The sequence below is a fragment of the Borostomias antarcticus genome, assembly GCF_949987555.1.
Source record: "Borostomias antarcticus genome assembly, chromosome: 4".
NCBI lineage: Eukaryota > Metazoa > Chordata > Actinopteri > Stomiiformes > Stomiidae > Borostomias > Borostomias antarcticus.
In genome coordinates this window covers 35,713,211-35,732,002 of record NC_140237.1, presented here as the reverse complement: position 1 = coordinate 35,732,002, position 18,792 = coordinate 35,713,211, and the positions used below count along the sequence as shown (strand labels likewise).

Here is an 18,792-nt window from a genome sequence, read left to right as displayed (position 1 = left end):
TCTACCAAACCTGATATATTCACCTCACACACTCTACCAAACCTAATATATTCACCTCACACACTCTACCAAGCCTGATATATTCACCTCACACACTCTACCAAACCTAATATATTCACCTCACACACTCTACCAAACCTGATATATTCACCTCACACACTCTACCAAACCTAATATATTCACCTCACACACTCTACCAAACCTAATATATTCACCTCACACACTCTACCAAACCTGATATATTCACCTCACACACTCTACCAAACCTGATATATTCACCTCACACACTCTACCAAGCCTGATATATTCACCTCACACACTCTACCAAACCTGATATATTCACCTCACACACTCTACCAAGCCTGATATATTCACCTCACACACTCTACCAAACCTAATATATTCACCTCACACACTCTACCAAACCTGATATATTCACCTCACACACTCTACCAAACCCGGCATGTGGCAGTGATGGAGTGGAAACAGAGTTTGCTGATCTGGCCTGCACACACACACACACACACACGGACACGCACGGACACGCACGCACGCACGCACACACAGACATATACACACAGACATATACACACAGACATATACACATACACACTTTCTCTTTGTCTCTGATTAGGGCTTAATGGCGCTCAACACAGATCTCTGATGGCTTGGACGACCGAGGGAAGCTTGGAGTATATTGCAGGTTGGAGACCCCAGTGAGTCCATGTGTAAGGCAAGGCAAGGCATGTTTATTTGTATTGCACATTTCAGCTACAAGGCAATTCAAAGTGCTTTACATGAGACATTAAAAGACAAAGTGCAAGAAACACATAAAAGGTCATATAAAACTAAAAAGGACATTGAAACCAAAATGCAAGAAAAATGCAACTGGAACTGCACTGGAACAAAAGTTACAGTGCAGTGTATGAATTAATAATTATTTGATTTAATAAAAAGCAGCAGCAAAAAGAAAAGTCTTCAGTCTTGATTTAAAAGAACAGAGTTGCAGCAGACCGGCAGTTTTCTGGAAGTATGTTCCAGATATGTGGAGCATAGAAACTGAACGCTGCTTCTCCATGTTTTGTTTTACTGTAAGTCTGGGGACAGAAAGCAGGCCTGACGACCTGAGATGTCTGGGTGGTTCATACCGTAGCAGCAGAAGAGAGTAAGAGAATGAATTAGATTTTCATAAAAATTATAAATACTATACGCTACAGTGACTTCTGGAGTTGTTTTTCTGACATCTAAAAGAAATCACCAAACCGGATGTGACGAAGCAGAAGGGAGTCCGGAGTTCAACGATGGCTAATTTTGCGCTATCTAGGGATATCTACAGTAACACTGTGTTTACATTATAGCAATCAAACAGGTGAAATGAGCTATAACAGTCAAGGGTATTTTTGTGGATACTATAGTTAATATTAATAAATCAGAATAACAGGAGTTAAAAGCTGCAGCCAAGCGGATAACGCTAGGCTAGGATGAACTTGAGCTGTAGGCTATTCAGAGTTTACAGGATCAGTTTACTAAAGCACTTCAAATCATAACCCAAACAAGAATACACTTCACATAATAATATTCTCCATTCAATCATCTAATTCCGTCCAAATGTTCAAATAGCCTATATAGTCCTTTGTTTTAAGTCCTTCTGATACTTCCGATGTAGGCCTATGTGCGACCCAAATTTATTTCATGAGCTTGTGGGGGGGGGGGGGGGGCATGCAGTAAAACCTCAACCCAAACCCCAGTTCCAAATCAGTTAGAAGCTGAATCCCCTATTTATGTTTTAATCCCCGGTGTGGCTGGGCCTCCACGTTCTGACAAATAAAGGCTGATCAGTGAGGTGAGTCGACCTAGTATCGTTCAGCCTTTTTCTTCTTTCTTTTATCATCTGCCTTGCCTACCAATAGGGTGTTCTTCAGTTTACTTATTCTTGGGTAGGTTATGTACTGTATACTGTTAAACAATGCAAATACGGTACATAAGGCATTCAGCAATGTATTGTTAGATGGTATCGCCTGGTGTTCAACCTCCCCAAATTCTCCCACACAACTTCCCTCCTCCGTTCTCTACACTGGCTCCCTGTAGCGGCTCGCATCCAGTTTAAAACTCTGGCGCTAACCTACAGGGCAATGAAAGGAACAGCCCCCTCCTACCTCCAGGCCATGGTCAAACCCTACATCCCCTCCCGACCGCTACGCTCTGCTACCTCAGGGCGACTGGTTGCCCCGTCACTCCGAGGCTCCTGCGGTCGATCGACACGGTCACGGCTCTTCTCTGTCCTGGCCCCGCAGTGGTGGAATGAACTGCCCACTGATGTCAGGACAGCAGAGTCACTGCCCATCTTTCGTCGCAGGCTCAAAACTCATCTCTTCAAGAAGTTCTACAACAATCCTCCCACCTAAGCACTTATTATATTATATTGCACTGTACTTTAGATTGTGATTCTTGCACTTTGCCTTCAGCACTAGATTATGCTCTTAGTCACTTGTTTTAGAAAGAAGATGCACTTGTGAGTTCTGGCAAGTAGTAGTACATTGGCTCTTCCTACGTTAAATGCAATTATTGTTAGTCGCTTTGGATAAAAGCGTCTGCTAAATGACTGTAATGTAAATGTAATGTAATGGTATAACATATCCCAATGATTTAAGAGGCAATTGTCTACCTGATTTTTTTTTTTTACATGCAGAACTGATAGGCTATGATAAAAATCTACAGTAATAATATAGCCTACACATTGATTTTTTTCACAACAGGCAATGAACAGGACTACATTAAGCTTGACTCACTGTCCCTTCCAATCCAGTCTTCTCAATGAGAAAGGATCACAAGTCTGTCCATGTCGGGTGAAGTCAGCTCCGTGTCTCGCTCACAATGAAACTGAGCTTCCTCAGTCCCCATGAAAACTAATAGATGCAACTTTGCAATTCTGTTAATGTTAAATTAAATGTGTTAATGTTAAATCTGGCCATTAATTATGTAGCATAATTAAGAGCATGCCATCTTATTGTAGCTGGTATAGGTTTTTACATCAGTGGTGGATAAGAAGAGGGTATACTGTGTGTCTGTGGATAAAGGACTCTGAGTACGATCATCAAGTTTGCTGACGACACAGCAGTGATAGCAACTCTCAGGATCATAAGGCCCTACCTACAGAGAGGGGTACAGTCAGCTGAACGTACCCTGGGGGGGGGGGGGGGTCACTCCCCCACCTCGAAGACATCTACACCAGAAGATGCAAGACCAAGGCCAACAGGATCCTGAGAGACCCCAGCCACCCAGGCAGGACTGTTCTGCTCCAGTCAGGGAAAAGATAGCGCACACACATGGCGAGCACAGAGGGACCGAGGAAGAGCTTCTGGCTAGCCATGCGGCTCCTGAATGACTAATGTTTAGTACCACTATACCCAGAGGAGCAGGATATTTTATGTACATAACATAACCACTGACAACGCAAATGTACATTATTTATTATAGCTCTAGCATGTACATAACTACCCTTGCCATTGAAAGTAGAATTCACCTTCGGAAATGAGACCTTGGTCTCAATGGTCTCCCCCGGAATAAAGGTGAGAGAGAGTCCCTGGGGCCTTCCTGTGAATTAATGAACGATTCCCTGTGAATAAATGACTGGAAAACTGCAGCAACCTTGGATCCAAAAATGTGTTCCTTCCAGGAAAGAGAGAGTGATCTACTTTCTCAAGTCTCCTCCGCAGTGCCTCTACAACGACCCACCACGGAAGCCCCACTCGTTAGAACTGCCGTGGAACAAAGAGGACCTTAGTTCCCTTCTGGCTGATCCCAGCAGCGCTATATCCAGCAGAAGCAGGCTGTCTAAGGAAACATTCAACAGAGAAACGCTCCTCTTTAACTGAGATTAGGTTGGGAGTAGAGAGTATCCTGCCTGGGAGAGGAGTCACGTGACGCTGGACAAACACGAGGCCTGTATGGAGCCGTCCTCCCTGCCGGCCGGCCGCGGGGGGAAGAAAGAGAGCTTTATGGAGGCGAACAGAGCCGGGCTTTCTGCTGGGGAACAGGCCGCTCCTCACCCAGGCTCCAACCAGCCTTAACCCAGCTCCCAGTCTGCCCACAGGGTGTTTACATACACACACCGATGCCAAACACACACACACACACACACACACACAGGTACGCACGCACTAAGACACGTGTATGTTGATCCACAGCGAAAAAGGCAAGGCAGAGCTGGGCAGAGGGAGATAAGGGTTGGGGTGAGAAGGTTACCACAGGATCCAGAGCTCCTGGAGATTCCTTATACAAGCTGTGCATGCGTGTGTGTGCTTCACCTCCACTGCCTCCAGTTGGCAGGGGCCCATCAGGATGTGACCCGTCAGGGTTTAAAGTACCTCCGTACCCGGAGTCAGACAGCAGCGCCTACAGGCCAACGTTGCCTTCCGGGACCAGGACATCCCTGAACACCAGGACCAGGACATCCATGAACACCAGGACCAGGACATCCCTGAACACCAGGACCAGGACATCCCTGAACACCAGGACCAGGACATCCCTGAACACCAGGACCAGGACATCCCTGAACACCAGGACAGCCCTGAACACCAGGACCAGGACATCCCTGAACACCAGGACCAGGACATCCCTGAACACCAGGAAAGCCCTGAACACCAGGACCAGGACATCCCTGAACACCAGGACAGCCCTGAACACCAGGACCAGGAGAGCCCTGAACACCAGGACCAGGACAGCCCTGAAAACCAGGACCAGGAGAGCCCTGAACACCAGGACCAGGAGAGCCCTGAACACCACGACCACCGCTGTTCCCTGGGGTCGTCCAGAGCTCTGCGCCTGGATCAGCCTGGCTCTCCGTGCGGAGGGGGGTCTGCTCAGCCTGGCTCTCCGTGCGGAGGGGGGTCTGCTCAGCCTGGCTCTCCGTGCGGAGGGGGGTCTGCTCAGCCTGGCTCTCCGTGCGGAGGGGGGTCTGCTCCGGGCCCTGGCCCAGTTGGGGACCCTTTGATTTCCAGCAGCTCCTAACTACAACTCTCTCTGCCTGTCATCACTGATTATGTTTGGTCTCAAGATAAAAAAAGAGTCCCTGGCCTGCTGCCAGAAAGACAGAGATTACGAAAAATCACAAATTAAACTCAGAGGGGAGGCGGGAGAGGAGGAGCCGTGTCTCCCGAGAGAGAGAGAGAGAGAGAGAGAGAGAGAGAGAGAGAGTGTTCTATGTTTGCGTGATTGGTCCTGTGTTTGTTAACACTGAATCAGTGATGAACGATATTGGATCAGCTGACTGGAGAGGGGTGTAGAGGTAGTAAATAAGACCCAGCGTCCTCTCTGTGCTCAGCTCGCCACAGTAAAACTGCTTTCCTCACAAAATCACTTAATCCCAGCAGATTTACTGTTTAGCTGGGCTGCAGCAATGGCCTTGGTAGCAGCTGGCTGATTAAGGGCTCCCAAACGGAGTTTAGGCTCTGGAGACGTCCGTCCCCTTTAACAGTCTACCAACCAGGACGCTTTGCCAGTGTTATAGAATTTACATCCAAACACCTTAAACCTTTGTTCTCTGTCTCCTTTTTGTAATTCACCACCTCCCCCAAATATTCACATAGCTATGCTAACCTACAGAATGGCCTCCAGGAGGTCTACACACCTAGAAATCTGTCTACACCAGAATAACCATCCTTTGTCCTTTTGTCTCCAAGAAATTGCGCCTTTTCTCATGTCACGTCTGTATTCTCGGCCACGCCTGCCATTTCATATGACGTACAATGGATTAGCCAATCACATCCTGGAGGCGCCGTACCTGTGTTTTGCTTGAATATAAGGCAGAGCGAGACATAGGGACTGCCCTTCTGGGATGAACCACTCTTGTTGCGTTGTCCTGAAGTCCTTGCGCTCGTATGTTTCCTCAATAAACCAGACTTAACCTTTTGAGCGAATCTTGGTAAATCCTTTTTTGACTAGATCAGTTAAAATCCATTACACCAGTCTGTACCGGCTCCCTCCTGGACTAGGATGGACAGCACTAACTAGTAACGCCGGGGTCGTTGACCTTTGATCCGTGTACACCACCTCACTCCTCCCCCAGCGCGCCCCGGGTTCTTACCGGTTGTCGTTGAGTTGAGTGTACCGTGGCTGAGGGTCTGGGTCACCGTCGTTCACGTCATAGCTAGCGTCAGGGTCCTGCAGACAGACAGACATGGTCAGATATACAGGCAGGCAGGCAGGCAGACAGACAGACAGACAGACAGGGTCAGATAAATAAGCAGACAGACAGAGAGGCAGGCAGACATGGTCAATATATTTGTATTTTTTATAGATACTGTACAGTATACAGACAGACACACTGAGAGCTTGATTTAAGTAAGTAAAGCATGCCGAATCTCCTGTTCATTCTAGCCGATCGCGAGGGTTGTTATTTACTTATTGCAGGTGATCAACAAAGGGTAACAGCATGAAGGACGTCAAGTGCAAACAACCATACTTAAATGAGGGTTTTGCATGTTTTAAATAGATTCCAGCCACGGAGAGCTTGAACGGAAACCTGTCCATCCTGCACAACATACAGACGGCCCACCTGAGAGGACTGGGCGGTCCAGCTGTGACAGGTACGTACGGTGGAATGACCCAGACGCAAGGTACTGCAGAGTTGAAAGATGTCTGGGCGTTGCTGTGTACTGTAGCTTCTTCTTGTGACTGGCGCCAAATTAGCCCGCACTTCGTCCAAAAGCTTTAAAATGGCCCATCAGGCTTGGTCAATAGCACTACTACTGTAGACTGGTTTAATTCAGCTATTTGCATTTTTTCCTTCCACTATTTAGCTCAGTCACGTAGAAACACCCAGGCTTGCATATGCACTAAGGCAAACACAGAGAAATTAACAAGGTGCTTATCTTATCTTAGCTCATTAAGACTAAATCCTCAGTGCTCCCAGTTAGATCAGCTTGGACAGTTTTATGCCGGTGGGAACAGTTCTGTACATTATGTGTTTTTCTGTTGTTTTTTGTGTGTAAATCATTCTGAGAAACAGACATGGTCAGACAGACGAAGCTTCAGCTGTTCACCATCTACAGGAGCAGTGTTGGAGGAACCATCTACAGTAGCAGTGATGGAGGAACCATCTACAGTAGCAGTGTTGGAGGAACCATCTACAGGAGCAGTGTTGGAGGAACCATCTACAGGAGCAGTGTTGGAGGAACCATCTACAGGAGCAGTGTTGGAGGAACCATCTACAGGAGCAGTGTTGGAGGAACCATCTACAGTAGCAGTGTTGGAGGAACCATCTACAGTAGCAGTGTTGGAGGAACCATCTACAGTAGCAGTGTTGGAGGAACCATCTACAGTAGCAGTGTTGGAGGAACCATCTACAGTAGCAGTGTTGGAGGAACCATCTACAGTAGCAGTGATGGAGGAACCATCTACAGTAGCAGTGTTGGAGGAACCATCTACAGTAGCAGTGTTGGAGGAACCATCTACAGTAGCAGTGTTGGAGGAACCATGTACAGTAGCAGTGTTGGAGGAACCATCTAGAGTAGCAGTGTTGGAGGAACCATCTACAGTAGCAGTGTTGGAGGAACCATCTACAGTAGCAGTGTTGGAGGAACCATCTACAGTAGCAGTGTTGGAGGAACCATCTACAGTAGCAGTTTTGGAGGAACCATCTACAGTAGCGGTTTTGGAGGAACACTCACGTAGTTCTGTTTGAGATCTGGGTGGTTCTTCTCGATGCCGTCGTCCAGGATGGAGACCACCACCCCCTTCCCTGTAACGCCCTGTGCCCACGCCCCCCTGGCGTTCAGGTCCCGCTGGTTACTGTTGTACTGAGAGAGAGAGAGAGAGAGAGGAAGAGAGAGAGGAAGAGAGAGAGGACGGGGAGGGAGAGAGAGAAAGAGAGAGAGAGGAAGGGGGAGAGAGAAAGAGAGAGGGAGATAGGGAGAGAGAGAGAGAGAGAGAGAGAGAGAGAGACATATCCATCAGAGGAAATGTGAGATAATAACTAATAACCTAAAGTGGCCAAGCGTGTCTCATCAGAGAAGCTGAGGATGAGGGAGGAGTCTGACAGCCAGACGGGCTGCCTCCCTCTCTCCCTCCAGAGAGACCAGACCAGCAGACAGGCTGCCTCTCTCCCTCCAGAGAGACCAGACCAGCAGACAGGCTGCCTCCCTCCCTCCAGAGAGACCAGACCAGCAGACAGGCTGCCTCTCTCCCTCCAGAGAGACCAGACCAGCAGACGGGCTGCCTCCCTCCCTCCAGAGAGACCAGCCCAGCAGACAGGCGCCTCCCTCTGGAGAAAGAGACCTGTTAACATCAGACAGCCAGGTCAGCAGACACGCCTTGTCCCTCCAGAGAGAGAGACCTTTTTCTCTGAAATAGTCGACCGGTATGATTTTTGTCCCCCAGGCGTTTGTTAGCACTGGGCCGGCACGTTCCTTACTCTACAATGAAGCACTTTGAGCAGGGATCATTGAATGGCGTCCCGCAGGCTACATCTGGCCCCCCAAAGCTTCCCACCCAGCCCCCCAAAGCTTCCCACCCAGCCCCCCAAAGCTTCCCACCCAGCCCCCCAAAGCTTCCCACACAGCCCCCCAAAGCTTCCCACCCAGCCCCCAAAGCTTCCCACCCAGCCCCCCAGAGCTTCCCACCCAGCCCTCACAAGTATTTTGAATATCTAAAAAAAATAATCTTCCAAAATTGAAGCAACGCCAAAAACAGTTGAGATCAAAATAATTTTATTAAGAATGATTTACAGACCCCAAATACAGTATGTGCTTTTGACTGTGAGTTCTAAAGAATCTATCATCTTATTATTAGCAAGGCTCACTCGCAAAGCTGTGTTTGCTTCTTGTGCGGTAGCCTATCTATCTTCAGGCAAGAATATGGACAAACTCATAGCTCTCATTTAACATTTTGTTTTACTTATATGCTACAATTTGACATTTCATTTTATTTTTCACATGCACAATGACGGTACGCCAAATGTTGCTTTCAAGAGTCCATAGAACGGAATGGGTTTATAGCGGCTTCTAGTCAGACCATGTCAATGACAAACCAGTTGGAACCCTAAGCACTAAAGCAGGCCAAAGCCATTTCGGCAAAACAGGGTGGCGATAGTACAAGCAAAGGCAATTGCCAGCATGGTTAAAAGAAAAAGATTTGTAGAACAAGAAGAGGAATGATGAGGAGAACTCAGAATCGAGGAGAGAGGTGGAGATGAGGACTAGTCTACGGAGTTGGTGAGGAGACTTATGGGGGAATTTACAGGTAGTATGCTGGCCGGGGGTGTAATGTTTTTTGGTGTCATTTGGCATAGTTATTACATTCCTGTAAGCCCCACAGGTAAGCAAGTGGGCATTTGTGCTGTGAAATGTTTAAATGATGAGTGGCTATTATGAAAACTCCTAAGTCCCATTGTTGTGGGCATGATTTGCGCTTTGCAGAGTTGTAACATAAACAAGCCGCTGGCTTCCTGGTTCTGGACTGTGTACTGCCCTCTGGGCGTGACGCTGGATGAACAACTGGCGTTCGGATAAAAGCGTCTGCTAAATGACTGGATCTGATTCGGCTGGATTGTTTTAGAAGAACTAGTTAGTTTGTTAGTTTGTTTGTTCAGAATTACAATTTTAGTTACATATAGGATGTGTTTTCGGACCTCCTGATTTACAAATTAAGCACTGGGGTGCAGTATAGGTCTTTCACACCAGTGCTGGGGAAGTTACTGAAAATTAGTAATTAGTTATTTTCACAAGAAAGTGAAAATATAAAACTTTTTTTTTAATGTAATTTGAAAGTCTGGCCCCCACAGTGTCTGCTGAGAAAACATCTGTCCCTTGGACCAATGCAGTTGATTCCCCCTGATTTAGAGCATCAAAGAGCACTTTAGAAGAGAAACCCGTTACAAGCTCTGATCAGGTGGTGCCGCAAAAACAGTACCTCTCCGACCAGGTGCTTAACTGGCCCGGTGTGTTACAGTCACCTCACAGCAGGAAGGGCCTGGGTTCGATTCCCGCATGGGCTATCTCCTGGGCCTGTCGGTGTGGAGTTTGCATGTTCTCCCCTTACTCACTCAGGTTCCCTCCAAAAAGAACCGCAATATATATAAAAAAAACATGATCACAAACAGATGCTCTTCAGTCCTGTCCTTGACCAGGACTTGGACTGAGCACTTGGACTTGGTCCTGGGGAGCCGCTGATGAGGCTGCCCACGGCTCCTGGCTGCCCCTGGATAAGGACAGCTTGGATGGGGGAAATATAGAGGACAACTTTCACCGGGGACACCGGAAGATGCGTGTCTATGTGTGTGGTGTGTGTGTGTGTGTTGTGTGTACTTGTGTCACCGCTCAATCACAAGTGTTCATGTGTCATTGCCGGTGGCCAATAAAAAACCGGTGAGGTCTGTAATTATAATTATATAGCAGGTAAATAAAAAGAGGGATATATAAATCCAAAATGTTTCTCAATTTACACAATTTCTGTTTCACTTGTTTTTCTGCATCTTTTTAATGTAGCTACTCCTCTACCATGTTAAATCTCAGCCCCTCTGTCTTTGATATCTGTAATATCTCTGACCGTGAGAGAAGCTTTGTCCAGTCGTTGATCTGTGAAGGGACGGTCTTGTCGTCCCAGGGCTCTCATAAAGAGAACGACCGGAGGACAGCAGCGGAGCAGAGCCATGTCCTTACCGCTGGCTTCCTGGTTCTGGACTGTGTACTGCCCTCTGGGCGTGACCCTGGATGAACAACTGGCGTTCCTATAAAAGCGTCTGCTAAATGACTGGATCTGATTCGGCTGGATTGTTTCAGAAGAACAAGTTTGTTTGTTTGTTCAGAATGACAATCAGCCCTGCTGTTGCTCTGGGAGAGTTTGGGTGGAATAATCCCAGCTGGAGAGGAATCTAGCTCCAGTAGTAGTAGTAGTTTCTCATTATGCTCTCCCACGGACCCCTGCTTCCCCCCTCTCTCCTCTGCTTTGTCAAGGTCACAGGTACATCCCTTTTATTCTACATGGTCCACTTCATTATTCATCAGGGAGAGAGTGCTGCTGTGCTGTTGCCAGGCAGGGCTGGGGAGCTGCGCTCTCTGGGGACTGAAATACATAAATGGATTCAAGATGAAATCAGAGACAAATGTGTCTGGCATTCTGACAATCTCCCCATGACAAGGTAACTGCTGACAAGGACTCTACTTTCTTTTAATCTTTTTTTTTAGGATATTCCAGATCCAAACTCCTGCCTGGGGTTAGTGCCTGAGCTTCCCTGGCTCAAACCACTCTGAGCCTTCATTCTGATTGGACACCCATTCTAACGGCTATCAAGGAGTCTTTAATACAAAGAGCCGTGAAATCCTTTGCTTATGGCCCCGGTCTCTGCCTCTGAGTTTCCATGGCTGAAACTACTCAGAGGGCTTCAGTGTGGCCGGACACTCAGGCGGACACGGCTATCGAACAGCCTTCAATGAAAAGAAAGAGGCGTGAAATCTTTTGAGTACGGCTTCTTCAGAGTCAGCGCACATGTGTTCCACTTTTCAACAAGTCATCCGTCTGCTGCTGTCCTGGGTCCAATCACACTCAACACGCAGAGTCAAGTACCATTTACAAATGCTGAAAAATACTTGGGGTGCACTTGATCTTACTTTCCCACCACATTGAAACTAAGAGGTCGGTCTCATGTGCCGGCTGAGATGCAAATAAAATTTCCCTCTGTTATTCTCTAAAAACGTTCATGTGGTTGTTGAATGTGATGGAGCCAGGTCAGGTACAGTACAGGTACAGTACCACAGGTCAGGTGTTACTCTACTCACCAGGTACCACTGGTCTTTGAACTTGGGGTCAGACGGCTCTGAATAGACGTCCCTCTTCCTCCTGCTCTTCGACACCTGCTGCTCAGCCCAAGTCACCTGAGGAGCCACACACACACACACACACACACACACACACACACACACACACAAACACACAAACACACGTATTAGGAGCGACAACACAGTCTGGTGAGCTGAGGACATGAGCTACTGTGGTTGCAGTAAACCAGCTTTATGGCAGCCATGTTAACACTCCTCAATAAACTGATGACGTGAGGATCAGACTTTCAGACTAGCAGCCAAATGAATAGAAATGTTGTTTGGGGAGAGCAGCAGGCAGATTAAAGGGATAGTTCCACTGTGTGTGCCCCTCATTAAGGATGTACACTAACGAGGGCTGCAGCTGGGCTGAGACTAATTAAAACTGCTAGATGGACAATATAGGGAGGACCACACACAGTAACATGAATATACAAAGACATAGACACACACAACACAAAAGAACACTAGTGACAAACTTTCCCCCGCTCCCTCTCTGCTCTGACTTCGTACACAGTACAGCCATAACAGTAGCTGGGATGGCAGGCTGACAGACAGAGAGTTCTCTCTCTAGGATACTGCAGAAAGTGTTGACAGATGCTGACTGTAGTCACTGCACCACTATGGGACTGCTGCTCCTCCACAGAGACGCGTCTGGGTGGTCGGGAAACAGGACGGTGGGAGAGAGAGAGAGGGAGAGAGAGGGAGAGAGAGCTGGAGAGAGAGAGGGTGAGAGAGGAGAGAGAGGGGAGAGAGAGGGGAGAGAGAGGGAGAGAGAGGGAGGGCGAGAGCTGGAGAGAGAGAGGGAGAGAGAGGAGAGAGGGAGAGAGAGAGGGGAGAGAAAGAGAAGAGAGGGGGAGAGAGGGAGAGAGAAGAGAAAGAAGAGAGGAGAGACAGAGGGGACAGGATGGAGAGAGAAAGAAAGACAAGAGGAGAGAGAGCAGGTAGACCAGGACTGCAGCAAGGACAAAAAATAGAAAGACTCACACAGCAGCTCTCGACCTCTCCCTCTCTCTACACCACTCTCTCCCTCTCTCCACCACTCTCTCCCTCTCTCTCCACAGTGGAATATCACACACCAAGGTCACCACACCACAGTGCTCCTGCCTACACAACCCACACCCAAACCCACACACCCACCTGGACGCACCCCCAAGCCCACCACCAACCCAGCATTGGTAACCTTTTGACAGAGCATGTTTATGCGAGCTGCCAGTGAGAGCGCAGCTGGGTCTTGGCATGGAGAGAATCCAGACGGAGCAGATGCTCACACAGTGGGTTTCTCCTTGAAAAGGTCAGAACACCAGGCTACTGTACCGCTAATCAACTAGCTGGGGTCAGGCTGAAACTGACAGCTAGAATATGGGACCATGAAGCTGTGTGAATGATAATTACTACTCTGCAATACCGGGTAAGATTGCCCACCTACAGGAGGAGTTAGACTTAGCAGGACTCATAAGACAGGCAGCACAAATTAAACTTCATTACCCATGAGTCCATGGGGTTTTCGGTTAAGATGCAGCTTTTTCCATTACTCTGCCCCTGGCTACAGTCATGGAACACAGGGCAGATAAGGCTTGCCTGCTACACAATCAATGGTCTTTTTCTTTCTCCCTCTCTCCTCCCGCTCTTTCTCCTCCCACTCTCCTCTCTCTCCCTCTCCTCCCCCTCTCCCCTCTTTCCTCCCCCTTTCCTTCCGTCTCCTTCCTCTGTCTCTCTCCTCTCCCCTCTTTCTCTCCAATCTCTCTCCTCCCCCTCTCCCTCTGTTGAACACTCGCCAGATCCCCACGGAACAATGAATGCCATGGAAACAGTCATGAAAAACAATGTTAAAGCAGGAAACTGAGATATTGCGCTTCCTGCAGCCCCAGATGTGAGCCCGACGGGGTCCCTCTCTCCTGTTAGGCAGAGCTGACGGTCTCTCTCTCTCCTGTTAGGCAGAGCTGACAGTCTCTCTCTCAGCAATTAGACAGAGCTAAGCTGGCCTCAGTCAGAATGAGGCTGGCTAAGCCAGGCGGTGCAGGAGAGAAGGGCAGCCACCAGACAGACCCCTGTTATAGTGTCATGCCAAGACTCTCTGCTCGCTCCTGCTAAGCAGGCACTAACAAGGTCGTCTACAAGCCCTGTAACAGCCAGGGCATCTCCGTAGATTAGCCGGCTGCTCTGGCTCTGCGTGGCCAAATGAACCAAACCTCACCACACAGGACAACCAACCAGCGCTGTTCTCAAGCATGGAACTGTGTCCAGTCTGGCGTCCCAGTCATGCTGGAACCCACGTCAAAAGCCTGCTGGAACCACAGCGCCGCTGTTCGGCGGTGGGTCTGTACTCATTACTGGTCAAGCTGTCTTTGTAAATAAGACAGTATAAATAGATCTTTTCTTTTTAAGTAGCTGTGTCTTTTAAGCGGTACACACAGCAGTTTAAATACTCAACCGTTAGAGGTGTGCTGCTGTGTAGAGGACCAGGTCCCTACAGCAAGGAAGTAAGGAAGAAACTGTTTGACTTTTTCAAGATTCAACATGTCAAATAGACGTAGTAAAACCTAGAGACTTTATGTATACTATATGTTAGTGTGAAGTGTGATGATTTCTGTATAGCCAAGATCGAACCCAGCATGGGCAAGTGAGCGTAAAGGCAATATTTCCAAGCAACACAGTGACACCTGTTATATAGACTAGTGTCTCAACTTGCATTTAAACGATAATGTAAACTTCAAGCATTCAAAGTAAACTGCAGACACTTTCAGGTGGATGAAAATAAAGTGTCTGCACATTAAAATGATTGACTTCATAGAAAACTATATCTCGCCTATTGACTATCTATAGATTTAACATGTCATTGGCTGTATAACTCCCATCTCAAATGTACATCTTGTAAACTACTGTCTGCAGACTCTGAACCAGCCCACTCCTCCCTCCACTACTGCTCTGCTTGGCTGTTAATGAATGTGAATGGGAAGTCTTCACAAAACTAGCAACGTTTTGGAAATTGGAGAGGAAAGATGTCAAGCAGAAAGAGGAAACTACACGTGGTTCTACAGTTATCAATTCAAAAAGCCAGTAGGAGAGCACAGCACATGAGAGGTGGTGGTGGGAGGAAAGGTAGGGGAAAGGTGGAGGGAGGGGGGGGGGGGGCGTGGAAGGGGGAGAGCAGTTGAAGGGGGGGGTCAGGGCCGGAGGTCTGCACTCTGAGTGCAAGCCCCTCTAGTTATACTTGCGCTCAGCTCTTTGGCACTCGCGTCTGACAGCACGAGTTGCATCATTCAACCAGGGCTCAGATTAAATTTTTTGCTGCCTGGTTTTTAATGGAGCCACAGTGTCTAAATTGATTTGTCAGGTAAGCATAATGTCAGCCAGGAAAGCAGAAAAGTAATTTACAAAGTGTAAGGTATCTGTGAGGCCGATAGACCACTGCACATAACACTGTGTGAGAGCGACCAAGCTCAAATAAGCTCAATTCAAAGCTGGTGAACGAGGATGATAGCGATAACTTCTTACATTTATATTCACTCTTATATTCACTCTTATAAACAGTCGAGATTCCTCCTCCTCGGCCCGACATCCGCGGGGAATTAAAATAGCAGCAATCACGCTGTAGGAGTTCAGTGAAAGCCCTAGAGTCACCAACACTCACGGGCTGCTCACACGTACGCTTTGGAAGCTTCAGCGTTGGCGCTTGTGAGTGGGCGGGTCTGACGCTCGCAACAACAACCAATCACATTGTCCAAAATGACTTTTTTAAGCAGTATAGCCTGTCATGTAGCTAGCACCAGCCAGCGATCTCTCAAAAAGTCAAGAGGGGTGTATTTTGATAAACTGATTACATTTCGAGAATCTACATAGTTACTTTCTCACCTGAAAAACTGTTAACATTTTAATAAGTGACATAGTACCCGGCGTACAGACAAAATTACAACAGTTGAGTAATGGCGGCGGACGAGAGGCATGAACAACCTGTGACATCAGCGGCTCATGAATGAAGCCCATTGGCTGACGGCTGCGGTAACGCTTCAACGCTTTTCTCAACTCTCAACGCAAGCTACGCGAGCAACGCGACGCAACTGAACCACAACGCAACCACAATTCCGTTCGGCAACACATGATGCTGCTCCATTCAAGGTGAATGAGAAGCGTCAAAGTTGAAGCCTGAAACGCATATGTGTGAGCGCAGCGTCAGCCACGTCTCAGTCACACAGAGAAAATCCAATCGCTGGGACGTAAAGAGATCCTTTAGAACAAAAGTTCTCTTTGCCAGCGATCTCGCGTTTACCAGGCCAAACCTGGCAGGAGCCGGGTCCACGACGTTAGTTGTCCAGGACGCCTGATGCAGAGGACGCAGGTCACGCAGATTTGCACCCGGGATGAGGAGAGCAGGGGCTGCGGGGCTGGTGCACTTCATCCGGGCCAACGACAGGTACCAGCAAGGTGTCAACAGGGTCCAGCGAGCGCCAAGAAATAAAGCGGCGAGACACAGCTCTGTACTCAGTCCGAGAGGGCGTAGGGAAGCACGTCAAAGGGAAGTGCGCCAAAGGGAAGCACGTCAAACTGGCCTTCAGCCTCACCAAGCAGCCGCTGTGTTTACCCCGGCGCCGCTTACACCGAGGGGGTGGACCCGGGGCACGGCGGAGGTAAGCTGGAATCCCCGATAGGAACGGGGGCAAAGTTTCATGTCCAACATGATCAAATTTCACTAGATCCTTGACAGGAATTCAAAGATCCAACAGTTCGACGATCGTACACCAGTAAAGCGTTATTTCGAGTAACAAGGGACGCAAACACACACAGCGTTGCAGTGCCAGACGGCAGGCCACACACACTGACACCATCTTAGTAGCACAACACAACAAAGAAGCATCACATTTTTCCCCCCTCTCTATGCTGCCTTACAAAGCAAAAAGGCAGTAACTGCATTTTTGGTCGAAAATGAGTTATCGTCCTTTTAATGACCTTCAAGGCATCCTTTGTTATGTGGTGAAATATCTTAAATGTGTGTCATTTTGGAGAAAATCAGTAGTCATTTCTACAGTAACTGCAATTAGCCCTAGAGAAACCAAGGAAAAGTACAGTAACATACAGTACATTACTGTATTCTTGCTTTGTTTCGCATTCCGCCCAAACCCCAGAGAAACCAAGGAAAAGTACAGTAACATCCATTACTGTATTTAAGTATTATTAAAATGTTTACTCCTTTGAAATATCTGTCCTATTTATTCATTTTATTCAGTAAACGAGTGTTTTGCTGATTAGCCTACTGAAAGAGATATACTGCACAACATAAAATCAACAGCATTTGTTGTTACTAAGAATTTTAAAAGCCTTAGAAAAACCAAGGCAAAATTATTTTGTTTTGCTCTGTTGAATTTGAGTTAGCCTAGCTTGCCTTTATTTTGCATCACTTCAAAGTGAAGTTGTTTTGCAGTGATTTGTCTCTGTCTGTATTACAGATACATTACAGTAACAGAAACACACCCAGATACACATTAGTCTAATACTCACACACAATAATGTGGCCTAATTCAAAGTTAATTGAGCCTACATTTTCTTGGGCCTTGATACAGCTTAGCAATATGAGACACTTTTAACAGCAATGTCAGCACCAGATTGGTTGGAAAAACTTGGCCTAAAATGGTCAAATGACTTTGGGTTTGGTTTCTACATGTTCAGGAGAACAAATGCTTCCAGTAGTCCAAATATTATGTATCTATTCTTTTTGAAGAATCTGCAGTTACTGCCTTTTTCCTTGGTATGGTGGCACATTTTTGGTAAGTAATGCAAAGGAAGAATACAGTAGCTGCAAAATAAGGGTAACACATCAAATCAAATATTAGTATTAATATGTACAAAGAATCAACTAATATAAAGTTACAAAACTGCCACATTAATGGGCTACAACCATTAATCTACCTACAACTATTTGGGCTGGACAACAAGATAACTTTAAAGCCGTTTTTCTCAGTTCTGCACTTTGCGTAGTTACTGCCTTTTTGCTTTGTAGGGCAGAATGGTCCAGTCATAGAGAAGCTAAGTCTCTCCAGGGCTAGAGATTGAACAAGGTCAGCCATGACAGACTCGTACTCATACTAATGGCCGCAGCGTCTCCAAGCTCAAGCTGACTAGGACAAAACCAAATATTTTCCAGTCCATCGCACCCATTTCATTAGAACTGGACCACTAGTCACTAGAAGCAGCAAAGTTGTTGAGGTTGTGTTGAGGTTGTATTAAGGTTGTGTTCAGGTTGTGTACAGGTTGTGTTGAGGTTGTGTTGAGGTTGTATTGAGGTTGTGTTGAGGTTGTATTGAGGTTGTGTTGAGATTGTATTGAGGCTGTGTTCAGGTTGTATTGAGGTTGTGTTTATGTTGTTTTGAGGTTGTGTTGAGATTGTGTTAAGGTTGTGTTGAGGTCATATTGAGGTTGTGTTGAGTTCATGTTGAGGTTATGTTGAGGCTGTGTTGAGTTCATGTTGAGGTTATGTTGAGGTTGTGTTGAGTTCATGTTGAGGTTGTGTTGAGGTAATGTTGAGGTTGTGTTGACCATGGGCATTCAGCCCTTCCTTAAATGCGAATGAACAGTCTCAAACCAGGGTATTTGCTTTACTTCATTATAAGTTCATATTGAGCTTTCATTAAGTTTTAGTTTATAATTGAACCCAATAAAAGATTGCCTTCACAGTCATAAAACCTCTATTTCAAGTATTCATTACGCCGATGGGATTTCTGGAATGGTTTCAGACAATTCAGCGTTTGTTAGGATAATGAGAGAGGGAATTCTAGGTCAGACAGATGTGAGTGTGACCAGATTGTTAGCAGATAGCATCTCCATTATAAGTGGGTACGGAAGTTAACAATCAAAGCTTGCTGTTCCATCTCCTCAGTTCAGACCATTCAGTGCTGAATCTGCTGGGTCAATGGTGCTGTCCGGCAGATACTGAGCAGATCGACAAGCCTCCGTCTGCTCTCTCCTCCTCTCTGCAACTATTTCT

General features: G+C 47.0%; 1 protein-coding gene across 5 annotated transcripts in view; it reads right to left on the bottom strand.

Annotated features, from left to right (window-relative positions):
• The window catches only part of LOC311308293 (furin-1-like), a 120,449-nt gene that overhangs the window by 44,598 nt on the left and 57,059 nt on the right, over positions 1 to 18,792 (bottom strand). For all 5 annotated transcript variants that reach the window (XR_014630428.1, XM_084437246.1, XM_084437247.1 and 2 more), the window contains exons 4-6: positions 11,775 to 11,870; positions 7,671 to 7,799; positions 6,086 to 6,162 (exon numbers count right to left, since the gene is read on the bottom strand). Coding sequence is in view for 4 of the 5 variants with exons in the window: in XM_084437246.1 (XP_084293372.1) it covers positions 6,086 to 6,162; positions 7,671 to 7,799; positions 11,775 to 11,870 (302 nt within the window). In the remaining variant the exon portion in view is untranslated. The remainder of the gene's footprint in view (positions 1 to 6,085; positions 6,163 to 7,670; positions 7,800 to 11,774; positions 11,871 to 18,792) is intronic.